At 50.5% G+C, this 12,592-nt stretch overlaps 1 protein-coding gene across 3 annotated transcripts in view; it reads right to left on the reverse strand.

The window, feature by feature from the left end:
* The window catches only part of CMIP (c-Maf inducing protein), a 233,515-nt gene that overhangs the window by 69,104 nt on the left and 151,819 nt on the right, over positions 1-12,592 (reverse strand). For all 3 annotated transcript variants that reach the window (XM_006909847.3, XM_025045328.1, XM_025045327.1), the window contains exon 3: positions 9,441-9,491. In XM_006909847.3, coding sequence (XP_006909909.2) covers positions 9,441-9,491 — 51 coding nt within the window. The remainder of the gene's footprint in view (positions 1-9,440; positions 9,492-12,592) is intronic.

A 12,592-nucleotide genomic window follows, 5' to 3' on the forward strand; every position in this document is an offset into this window, starting at 1 on the left:
CCTTTCTGTACTTTTTCGTATTACCACACACATGCATAACTTTCATTTGTCTTAAATGTGAACAGAGGATATCTGGGGGAGGGGTGAGGAGCTGGAAAGCGGGCACGAGGAAATCTTCCGGGTGATGGGAATTTGGGTCGTGGTGATTCAGGTGAATACAACAGTGAAAACTCACCACACTCAACAGTTAAGATTGTGCATTTTGTTACATGGAAATTATACATCCATTTTTTTAAAACTTAAAAAGTATTAATAGAGGTTTATAAACTGGGAATTTTTTTTAATTCTTTGTCCTTTTCAGTATTAAAAATGTGATTTTTAAATATCCTGTGCCTTAGGACTCTTGAACATTGCTGGCGGGTATATAAATTGCTATGACCCCTTTGGAAAACTGTTGGGTAGCGTCCATTAAAGGGGACCCCATGCCTGCCGTGTGGTCTATGGTCTTTAGGATGTGGACATACATTTGCCAAAAGAGACAGAATACCACGCACCAAAGCACCAAAGCGAATGAATAAATTACTGCTACACATGACAGCACAGCTATTATCTTATAAACATGATTTTGAGCCAAAGGAGTCAGGCACAAAAGAGTTCAGCCTGCATGATTCTATTTATGTAAAGTTCAGATATATGAAAACTAAACTATGCTGCTAGGAGGCAGGATCGTGGTTTCCCGTGGTGGGGGTTGGGGTGGGGGGAACACAGAGACTGGAGGCGCCGAGGGGGCTCCTGCGAGGTAGTCATGCTCTGTTTCTCGATCTGGGTGCCAGCTACATGGATCAATTCTGTGAGAATTCATCCAGCAGTATTCTTTTAATCTGTGCACTCTTCGCTATATATGTTATCTTTTAATAAAAAGTTTATTTAAAAAACAGGCCAAAATGCCCCATGTCTATTCCAAAGAGAGCACTGGTTGGGTAAAGTGGACACCATTGCAAGGTCCTGGCACTTGCCTGCGGCTTCTTTCCCTCTGTGGCTCAGTAACGGGGCTCTGCCCACATTTCCCAACTCTCTCCAGGTCCACAGTAATGCCACCTCCCACCGGCAGAAGACAGACAGACCCTCCATCCTGGGTTCGAACCCCAGCTCTGCCTGGTTCCAGCTGCGTGATGTGTACAAGCCTTCTGCCCTCTCAGCTCCTCCTTCGAGACGAGTCTAATTAAACTCAGACAAGGTTGCAAGAGATCACACACGTGCGAGCCCCAGCACAGTGCCTGATATTAGCAGGCACCTAATAACTGTTCTCTCCACCTAGTGTAAAGAAAGCCCACGAGAGTGTGAGCTCTGCTCCCCAGGCTGCCCTGCCCTCCGCCACTTGTTAGCTTCAATCCCTGAAGTCTCCCTTGTTTTTAGTTACAGGGTCCCTGATGACACACTGAGGGGCACAAGCTATGCCTGGGAGTCACTGAAGACTGTGGTCCTCCAGGGGGACCAGCAGCCTGGGCCCCTGTGGCCTTCTCTCAGTCCCACTGAGCACAAGTGCTGATGCGGCCTGGCTGGTCACCTCTGTAAGGGCCTCTGCGCTCTGGGGCTCAGTGCCATACTGCTGAGGCCCCCTCCTGAAATCTTGGACCGTGATGGGCCCCCTGCCGTGTGGGGAAAGCCTCTCCTTTCACAGCGCTCTGCTGAAGCCCTTGATCCCTTCTTAGTAGGTCACAAAGCCCTCTCTGACCAAGAGCCAGAAATTAATCCTGCCTTGTCAACCTGGATGAAGCAGACCTGTGGCTGGGCCAGTAAGAGCACTGAGACCACCTCCTACCCATCCTCGTCCTGCTTCCCTGTTTGACCTTCCTTCTCAGAGGCAGGACAGTTGACACTCATGACCGGAGGACTGGGAGGCCACTAAAGCAGGGGTGATGCGAAGCTTTCCCTCCCTCCGTCAACTCAGGGGGACGAGCAGGGGCTCCGTTGAGAAGAGCTCTGCCTCAGGGGAAAAGGGCAGTGACTGATTGGTGACGCTGTCATGGGCTCATTGGTGATGATGGCACACGCGCTACGCATGTGCCTCCATTCTCCGACAGCTGTGTTCCAGGACCCTTCTACACAAAGGGACACAGGGTGAAAAATAACAATTCACGTGGATCCAATACCCACATGGCAGGAGCTGTTCTAAGTTCTTTACAGCTATTAGCCCACTTAATCATTACAAGAAACTAAAGAGCTTGGTCTTATTACGAACCTCATTTTATTGAGGAGGAAAAGGAGGCACAGAGAGGAAAGTAACCAGTCCAGGGCCACACAGTCGGTAGCAGTGGTGGGGCCCAGCTCTGAACCCAGGCAGTTTGGCCCACAGCCCTCACCCTTGGGCATTGCAAAAATTATTCTTTTGGGAGCAAACTGGCAATATATGGTAAGAGCCATGAAAAAATACCCCTACTCTGCCTAGTAACCACTGTTTTGGAAATCCGCCCTAAAAAAGTGGTTCAAAAGAAGTAAAAGCTTCGATACGCAGATAATCACGTCTGCATTATCTACAATGAGAAAAGTGAGAACAGCCCAAGTGCCCAACAAGGGCGAGTCCATGCAGGCCTGGACACGTGCTGAATGTTACGTCACAGCAGCAGGACCGTCTGTGCACAGATAAATGAAGCCTGTGAGGGCATCTGCCAGAGTGAACTCCGTCACCACATGGGGACTGGCAGGAGCAGACTGGCTGTTGCCCTTGATGTGGCTGTAAAGATGTTTTCATGATCACTGTAAAAAGGTAGAGAAAGAGAGCAGGAGACAGACAGACAGGCAGGAGGGTGGTGGGGCAGAGTGGGGCGAGGCCACTGCTGAGGTGACAGAAGGGTGAAACAGGGGTTGTCTTCCCTCCAGGCAAAGGGACATTCTGGCCAGAGCGGGTGAGCTCAGCCAGGAGCCACAATGGAGGGCAGGAGCCCAGCACAAAGGGGAGTTAGGAGCAAGGCTAGGTCCAGGTACACTGAGCCTTAATGCTGGAATATGGGGACAAAGGTGACTTAGTGTGTTTGGGGCTGATGCGGAAGCGGGTTTGTGCTGAGCTTGACCTTCTCAGGCTGGGAACAGGTGTTCTGACTGTGGTATGGGATAGGGCAATCAGCCCTTATCCATGCCAAGCAGGGGGATTGCCAAGTCAGAGGTAAATTTGCATAATCCTCACAGTGACGTAGGTGAGATTTACAGAAAAATGTAAAGCTCTCATGAAATGCCTCCTGAAACAAAAATACCAAGGCCTAAACATGCAAATCACAAGAACGGAAGAGCTGAGGGGACAATTGGGAAGTACAGGCTCACAGGTGTGAGGAATGGTCTGCTGTGTACGTGTGCTTGCATGTGGGCACTCACACACATGTGCAGTTGGCAGCCATGCTCCCAGTGGTTAAGATCCCAGGCTCTAGAATCAGTCAAACGTGTTCAAACCCCAGCTCTGCCATCTAATAGTTATGTGACCTTGAGCAAGTGGTTTAACCTCTCGGCCTCAGTCTCCACATCTGTGAAAAGGGGAAATGGGAGGATGAGGTTCCTCCTCGGGGTTGTGAGAACTCAACAGGGTGATACATACTCGGCACAGAAGCAAGCGCCTGACAAGGTGATGATGGCCACCTGCGGCTGGAGGGAGACTTGGGGCACGTGTGCTGGGAACGTGCGCCCAGGGGGTCTTCGGTGGGGCAGGGAAAGCTGTCGAGGGGCCACAGCTGCAGGTCCAGCAATGGCTCTTCCCTGGCGAGGAAAGGCCTCGGGCTCCCACGTCCAAGAGGAGAGAGGGAGGTGGGTCCAAGAGGAAGGTCAGAATTGGGGGTAACAGCACCCACTAGAGGGTCCCACCCTTCCCCCAGGAGCTCCCCCTCAGAGGAGGGGCATCAGCTCAAGGGGCCTTTTGTCCCTCTAACCTGTTCCTTAGGAATCCTGGCACCACCTAGGGCCTCTCTCCCTGTGTGGGAACAGGGGTGGTGGTTTAGCCTTCCCAAGAGGGTGGCCTGATGAGAGAGAGAGAACATAGGCTTTCAGCCCCCACGGTCTCCACTTCTGAGCCTCTGATTCTTCACCTGCCCACTGGGGACCCTGACAGTGGCTGTGCCTCAGCGGTGGCTTCGGGCATAGGATGGGCTCACCCAAGGCCTTATGTGGAAGCTAGATTGTAACATCTTTAGGAGCCAGCTGTCTTTGGCAATGTCCTTTGTCCCCTGAGATGAGTCTCTCCTGACACTCATCTATGAGACAGGGTAGTGAAGACCTTGCAGAACTGTTATGAGGATTAAGGGAGCTAAAGTGCACAAAGTGCCAAGCACAGTGGTGCTCAACACCTCACGGCCTGCGCCGGGCAGGGCCTCCTGAGGACAGACTTTCCACCATCCTCAGTTCTTACAGACGCGCCACGCGACAGGTACATGAGGCACTGGGAGGGGGCTGGGAGGGGAAGGAGGGGTTGGGCTGACTCACCAACACTCAGGAGACACACAAATAAAGGTGCATGTGATGATGCTCCCACAGCACTGTTCCTGTGGGCCTCTTTTCTAACTGCTTGACCATCAACAGAGCAGCCCATCCTGACAAAGACCCAATGAGGGAGGTACAGGTATTATCCCCATTTCACAGAGATGAAAACTGAGGCCCAAATAAACACACTCCATACCCAGTGCACTTATAACACAGTCGGTCAGTCCACCCCTCCCTCCCTCTCTCTCTCTCTCACACACACACACACACACACACACGTTGTGCACACAAACCCCACATTCCACCTTCCTTCTCTGTAACGTCAGTCCATCCCCCCTCCCTCTCTCTCACACACACACACACACAAACCCCACATTCCACCTTCCTTCTCTGTACGGAAGAGGGACAGAGCCCTGGGGTGACCATGAGGCTTTGGCCACCGCAGGGGCTTGGGAAAGCCTGCTGGGGAGAAGGAGGCAGTGTGGCCCAGGCAGGCAGCCAGAGGGGATGAAACCTGGGCTGGGATCTTCCCGGAGCCGAGTGCGTTCCTCTGCCCAGCAGCCCTGGGACGGGAAAACGGGCCAGCTTCTTGTCTCACACAGTCTGCTCCTTCATCCTCAGCACGTGGGCTCAGCCCCTGGGGCTGTTCTTAGTGACCCAACTTCCCCTGGGGATAAAATCATTTGGGGTTTCAAGACTTCTGTGCAACAGCCTGAAGAACCCGTCTCAGGAAGTGAAAAGGCAGTTTTTCAGAGCTGGAGGCACCAGAAGTGCCACGCTGGCTATGCAAAGCAGGTGTATCTTGCTTCTTGGGCTCCTTTATGGGCCTGGTGCATGTCTCCTCCCAGCCGGGTACTCAGGGCTTGTCACCTCGAACCCTGGGCATAGAAACAGACTGATCCTCTCACAGTTGTGTAGACCCTGCCCTCACAGCCTGGAACACACTCTTAGCCCAGTCACAAACCAGGCTGTCCCCTCACAGCCTTGCACACACGGACAAGCCTGTCCTCTCACGGCCTTGTACGCAGACAGGCCTGTCTCCACAGGACCTGGCCTCCAAGGTGCATCTCTGCATGAGAAACGAGGCCTCATTAACTCAGTACAACTGTTTGTGCTTCTGTACCCCCGGGAATTGGCCTCAGGGGCCAAACCACCCAAACCAAACAGGGCTGGCCTCCGCAGGGAGCCCTCAGGATAGCTCTGCTCCAATGGATGCTGGGAGGACAGAAGCTGCCATCCCGCTGCCCGGAGTAACGGCCTCCTATCCTCCTTCCTGGGACCAGAGATGCTGTTCGTCTTCCTCCAAATCTCCCTGACCAGCACTGGCCAAAGGCGGAATGTGGGAGCCTGGGAGGAAGAACAAAGCTGCTCGGGTGGGGAAGGGGGAAGGAAGCAGGTCCTGAGGACTAGGATACTGTGGGTCATACCTGCTCCCCTTAGGGTAGCCTTGGGACCTTGGCATGACTTAAATTTCCTCACTTGGAAATGTCACCAGCGACAGACTATTTAGTGAGACAGATGATGCTCACTCAATACATGGTGCCCAGTGCTGAGGCAATGCCCCAAATGGACTGCAATGACCTGTGACTGCATGTAAACACACTAGAATTCAGAGCTGCAGCCATTAAAACAAGGGGCTTACGAGGGCGGAGCAGCAATTGGCAAGAATATTATATAGATATTTTATTTATACTCTGCTTTGTTTGACAACACAATATGAGGTAGCTTCTACAGCAGCTTTCGCAACCGTTTTTTATTATCATCCCACTAAGGAGCCTTTTTAGACATCCCCACCTCCCATATGCCATCCTCCCTTTGAAATGAAATACTAAAAAATAAGATTTTGTTGAGCAGAGTTGAACTTTGAGGGGCCACACACAATTATAATAACTCAAGGTTTTTTAAGCCCCAGTTTTGGCTCCCTTGGGGGCAATATCGCCCCTGTTGAGAATGCTGTAGAGATACCAGTAAAACTCGATAAAAACTAAATCAATGGAAACACAGGATTTAAGAGATAACGTTCTTTACAATTAAAAGAAGGTATTCTCTGTGTGTTGCAGCTACAATATGCAAACACGTATTGGTGCAGGGGAAAAAAAGACAAAAACAACATTTAGAAAATTCAAAAACTTTAGCCAAGCTTGTGGGATTTCTGTAAGTCCTTAATTTTGATGTTCTTTTGATTTCTTTTTTTTTAAACAAACAGAAAAAAAAAAAAGATAAGGAAAAACTCAAAGTGGTTGGGTATAAATATGGAGGAGTGGCTGTATCAAGAGAAGCAGATGATCACATCCTGAGTAGGTTGAAGGGTCCAAAGGAGGTTGAAGTCACAGCTAGATTAAGCTGGAGGCTAGGCAGACCCACCGATCTGTACTAAAATCTGCTGTGTGACTATGAGCAAGTCACTAGACCTCTCTGAACCTTAGTTCCTTCATTTGCTGAATGACAATGAACTCCAGGAAAGCGCCGAGCCATGCCTGACACATTTCAGGTACTCAGTAACTACATGTGAATAAACGAACACTTGTTAGAATCTATGCAGACCACAAGACGAGTAAACTGCAGGACCAGGACTCGAATCCAGGTCTCTCAGTTCACTTGTCGGCAGTGCCTGCAAAACACCTTAGCTGACTTTGCCATTTTAAAAGGAAGGTGAGCATACCTTCTCCAATCTCATCAAAACTAGGTGACAAAGAGGAATGAAATTAAATTGAAGACACTGAGATATCACTGCCACCTGGTGGCAGCATACCTAAATTATAGGGGGCGGGGGAGTGTCAAAGGGGAAGAAGAGCCAGTAACTTACACGTGCCTGTGACACAATCGAATGCTTATACAGTGAGAACGAAGGTCACCGTCCACCACCTGGCTGAAGAGCCACACAATGCCAGACATTTGCCAGTTCCTTGACACCCTAACCTAGGTTTCCTGGATGCTCTCTTTTTTTAATTTAACTGATTAAATTTAACAACCATACAAAAAACAAATGCCACCAAAATGAGTGTGGACATCCAGATCTTCATGAGAACTACAAGCCCTTGGATCCCCAATTCTGTACTTTCTTAATCAATTGTCTGAAGCCCACATGCAATCTTTGACATTTGAATGTGTTTCAAGTTTGTCACTTTCAAATCATTTTTCTAGACAGTCTCCTGAAATTCAACTTTCTATGCCCACCATTTCGATCATCACGGTAGTCACAAATTTCACAAGCACTGCCTTTCAGTGTTCCTGTAGGTCAATGGAGAAAAAAATGCTGACAAGGGCAAAGCGAAAAGCAGAGCTCCATGATACACGGCCTCTCCCTGACACTGGTCTTGGCCATCTTTTCAATAAGGCGTTTTCCCAACCTGTTGGGTAAGCTGTATACATCGCTAAGTACTTTCTGCTCCGTCCTGAACTAAGAAAAAAAAACTAGACAATCATTTACTGAGAGCCCACATGGAAACACACATGGAGAATGGAGAGGAGACTGTAAGCAGCCACTGTCTGGGGCAGTGAGATGGCCTCCTCCCTTAGGTGGCCGCCATCCATTATCTTCTCTCCTTCTTCTTTGCTCTGGCATTTAACTCCCAGATGGCCCCCAGTAGGTCCTGATGTATGTTCTGCCTGTCCTGGGACACATCCGGCCACAGAGAGCCATGCGTTGGGACAGTCTCCCTATGGAGATCGAGCTCTCAACAGGACCTGCTGACTCCGTGAGCAGACATGGGCCACCATGCCTTGTTAGCTGCCACCAGTGCCTTCCACCTACATTCAGACGCCTAACAGGTATGGGAAAGATGTAGGTCTGAACCCTGCCCCAGGCCCCCACCAGCTGTGGGAGCTGGGCTCACCTTTCCCACATAAAATGGGAACAAGGGTAATAATCAGCCTTATGAGGCTGTGGCAAGGGTAAAATGGACCTGAGCTTAGCTGCAAGTTCCCGGCACAGAGAAGGTACTCAAGAAATGCTAGTCCTTTCCCTTAGCAGCCCCAACTTGGAGACTCATGCTCGGCCTCTGAGACTGCCACACGGGCAACAAAGCGAGAGGACCTGCAGCTGTTACAGGGAGTGGGGAGGAGTGGCCCTCTTTGAGACCAGGAATGTAATTTTCCGGGGTTGTATTTCTGTCCTCGGCCTGGCTGTGACGAGAGCCCCTCCAGAGGCATGAGAGGAATTCTGAGTGTTCCCTCGATCATCCCGAGATGGCACATGGCCTTAAATCCTACATAGGGCCAGCCTCTCATCCTCCACAGCTCTCCAACCTACAGTAAAAATAATAGCTCAGGACATGTACCGGTCATTCCAGCCATACCCTGCTGGCTCCGTGAGGCCACAGGCCTGTCATAGCTTGTTCTAAACTGAAAATCAGAAGGCAAGAGAGACAAGGAGGCAGGGCGCATAGGGAAGCTGCCATGCATGCTCCACACTCCGATTCCGAGCCACGGGGCAGGACGTGGACTCTTCGGGGGCAGGGAAGACCTTTCTCGCAGATATGGCCCCTGGCTCTTGAAAGTGACCTGTAAAGGACTACTTTCTCTTATGTGCTAGAGGACTCTGGACCATCCTATGCAGAGCTACAACCGGGAAATAAGACAAAAAACCAGGCAACTGAAAGGGAGTGAGGACTATATGGAAACTCGGTTAGGTTTTTGAATGTCTGGTAAATTTACCTTTGGTATCACCTTTAGAAGTTATTTTCAAGGCAGCATCCTGAGCCCCTGAAGTCCTGCTTCCCCCAGCCCCTCAGGTGAGCCCCTGTTCTAAGAGCAAGCAGTTCTACATCCTTTTGGAAGCGGGCACAATGCTGTAAGGATCATGAGCAAAGACAAGGGCCAATGGGGCAAGAATGCCACTTCGGCATGGCACGGAGAAAGGTATCCAACAACAGAGCGTGAAGGGAGAGAGGCCTTGACACAGTGGAACAAGGCTCCTCAGTTACGCAGTCTGGGAGACAAGAGATCTCTGCCTTCGTGCCTCTGGGTAACAGACCAGCTCGGAGCCATGCCAGGGACGGAGGTGACCACCCTAAATGAGCAACTGAGTCAGGACTTACCTTCCACTGCAGAGAATGGAACCACTGGTCTCGCAGGTAGCTGTTGGCAGCCTGAAAGACAAGAACAGGACAGCAAGGTCCGGTCACTGGCTTTAGCATTTCAGAGCATTTTACAGGCCAGCACAAGAGCCCCAGCCTGTCTGGCCAATAGGGTCTGCTCTGTGACCCTAACAACCTTCTGAGGAATTTGCCAAGCTGAACCCTTTGAGTACAAAACCAAAATAGAAGTGATAACCAGGGGGACTTTTCTGAAATAAGACCTCGCTGCCATCGTGTGCTTATTCTGCTAAGGTAGGCTTGACTTCAGACACTGGTGTCTGCAAGAGCTGTAACTAACTGTACACTTATCTTGACCCTTTCAGGATGACAGGAGGGGCCCAGATGAATTGGAATGCAGTATGGTTGTAGGATGATGATGGTGGGAGCTGTCTGAGTGCTTCCTTTGTACGAAGCACTACTCCAGGCACCTGGTGGTTGTCATCAGCCCTCACAACAGCCCTATCAGGTGGGTGACACGATGCCTGTTTCACTGAAGGAAATACTGAGACCCTGAGATCTCACATCAACTAATTCAAACTCAGGTAGTCTAGTTCCCAAGCCTGGGGGTTTAACCACTGCACTTCCTGCCAGCTGCAGAAAGTCATGGTAGAAAGCAGCCAGCCTTGAACTCAGGTGGACCTGAGTTAAAAATCACTGGGAAGAGAGCAAAACACACCATCCTAGTTCAGAGAGCTTGGGCAACTCAGTCTTAATTTTCTTATCTGTAAAATGGGGACAATGACTCTGATTGCAGGAATGTCATGAGGACTGGGAATGATCCCTGTAAGCATCTAGAAGCATGCTGGGCACACAGTAGGTGATCAAACAGAAACGCAGCCACTGTTATTGTTAATCATCACCATCATCAAGTCTTCTCAAATACAGTGTGGGCCGAGGAAGGCTCTGTAGACTCTGATGCATGTCGCTGCTGCTCTCACTCCCAGTTCTAGCAGATTTGCTGATACCAACAGTAGTGTTTAAGGAACATTCAATGCGCACCAGACGCAACGCTAAGCCCTACACATGGATTGGCTCATTCGGTCCCTGCAGGGGAAGCTGGCACTGTCAACAGCTCACCTCTATGGCGCAAATGAGTAAACTGAGGCTTAGGAGGTTAAAAACTTTCCCGCAAGCTCACAGGCAGCAGGTATGAGGCCAGGACTTGAAGCCAGGCGGCCTCACGCTGTGAACCACACTGTTATGGCAGTCCAAGTTTTCCAAGTTTTCCACCCCCACGGGCAGAGAAGGAAAAAAAATGCATCTGTTCCTGCCGGACTCCATGGCCCTCTGCTCCAAGTGATCCTGACTCTGCTGGTCAAGAGACTCTCACAAAGGCCAAAGCCTCTCTCTAAACGCGAAAGTCCACCCCACCCAGGCACACAGAGACACGTGCATGCACAGACGTATACAACTCTGGGTCACTCTCAGTCAAGGAGATCCAGGTCTCTCCACCTCTGCACCCTGATCCCCACGGAAACGTCGGCTGCTCTGCCAGGGCAGAGTTTGGGGAAGTCTCTGGGCTTGAACAAACAAACCAGTTCAGTGGCCAATGCAGCAGAGAATCAGGTTCAGAGACTCATTCCAAACCCTGAGTAGAGTCACACCAGAACTCGGTGCCTGAGTGGGGAGTGGGCAAAGGGACTTCTGTGGTGGCTGATTCTCCAACAAACCTGGGTTCAAGTCTGGGTTCTTCCATGGTCTAACGGTGTGACCTGGAGCAAGTTCCCTTATGATACAAAGCCTGTGACATCTGACTGGCATCTGCCACAGGGACCAGCAGTATCCCAAAGGGTCTGTGGCTCAGTCACCTCCTGTCAAGTGCTGAGCCAGCTCTGTGGTCTTGTGACAATTCTTGTTCATTAGGATGATAAAATACATCCCATGTTCACGGAGAGCAGTGCCAAGATCCCAACAATGAGATAATCCATGTAAAATGCTTACTTAGCGCAGAGCCCGGCACGTGCAAACACTCTACAGACGGCAGTGATCAGTATCAGCGGCAGCCATGGCCTGTGGTGTGCTAATGAATGTGTGACAACAGGCTCTCTGGGATAAAAAATATCACTGATCACGTGTGCTGACTTCTGTGCTGTGAATGACGGTACCTTGGCTGATTCTGTCCCCGGACCAGAGTTGGGAAGAGATGCATACTATCAGCTCTCAGGAGCCAGGACAAGCCAGTATGAGTGGCTTCAGCACACTCTCGGTCCACAATCAGGTCTCTGCTTTTTAACACACTGAGGTGGTCAGAGAAAGGGCAGGTGTGGTAGGCCGAATAAAGGACCCCCAAAGATTGTAAAAATCCTAATCCCCTGTGAATATATCTTAGGGGGACAAGGGGCTTTGCAGATGTGATTAAGAATCTTGAGAATGGGGAGACTATCTGGGCGAGCTAATGTAATCACAAGGGTCCTGAAAAGAGAGGCAGGAGGTCAGAGTCAGAGATGGAAGTAGAGGCCGGATGGTGTGGCCATGAGCCGAGGGTTGCGGGCGGCCTCTAGAAGCTGGAATCGGCAAGCAAACAGATTCTCGAGCTTCCAGCAGGAACCAGCCTTGGAGATACCTCGATTTTAGCCCAGTGGGGCCCATGTTGGACTTCTGGCCTCTAGAACCGAAGATAATAAATCTGTTTTGTTTTAACCACGAAATTTGTCATCATTTGTCACAGCAACAGTAGGAAATGAATCTAGGAGGTACTGCCAGGGGGGTTCAGTGCTAACATGGGTTGTTCCATTGGTTCCGAGGGTCCACAGTGGGCCTGGGCAGTGCCTAGAAGGCGTCACTGGCTGGACTGAATGGCCAAGTGCAGACAGAAAGGAAGAGGAGAGGGAGAAAGAAAAGGGACCCTCATTTCTCCCTCTTCAGGGCTACTGGCCCCACCATGCTGCCCTGTAAATACATGACTGTGTGTGACCACCACAGTATCCCCAGGGCCTGAGGCATCAGCAAAACATGTTGAATGAGTGAGTGGACTATGAGCTCCTGGAGGGCAGGGTCTTATTCCTAAATCCACAGCATCGATCAGCAGTACCGGGTACCATCAGGGCTGGCTGCACACAAACAGGGCAACGAACGGAGCAGTGTAGGTGGTGTTTAGTGGTAAATGCTGACTC

Source organism: Pteropus alecto, unplaced genomic scaffold, assembly GCF_000325575.1.
Source record: "Pteropus alecto unplaced genomic scaffold, ASM32557v1 scaffold42, whole genome shotgun sequence".
Classification (NCBI taxonomy): Eukaryota; Metazoa; Chordata; class Mammalia; order Chiroptera; family Pteropodidae; genus Pteropus; species Pteropus alecto.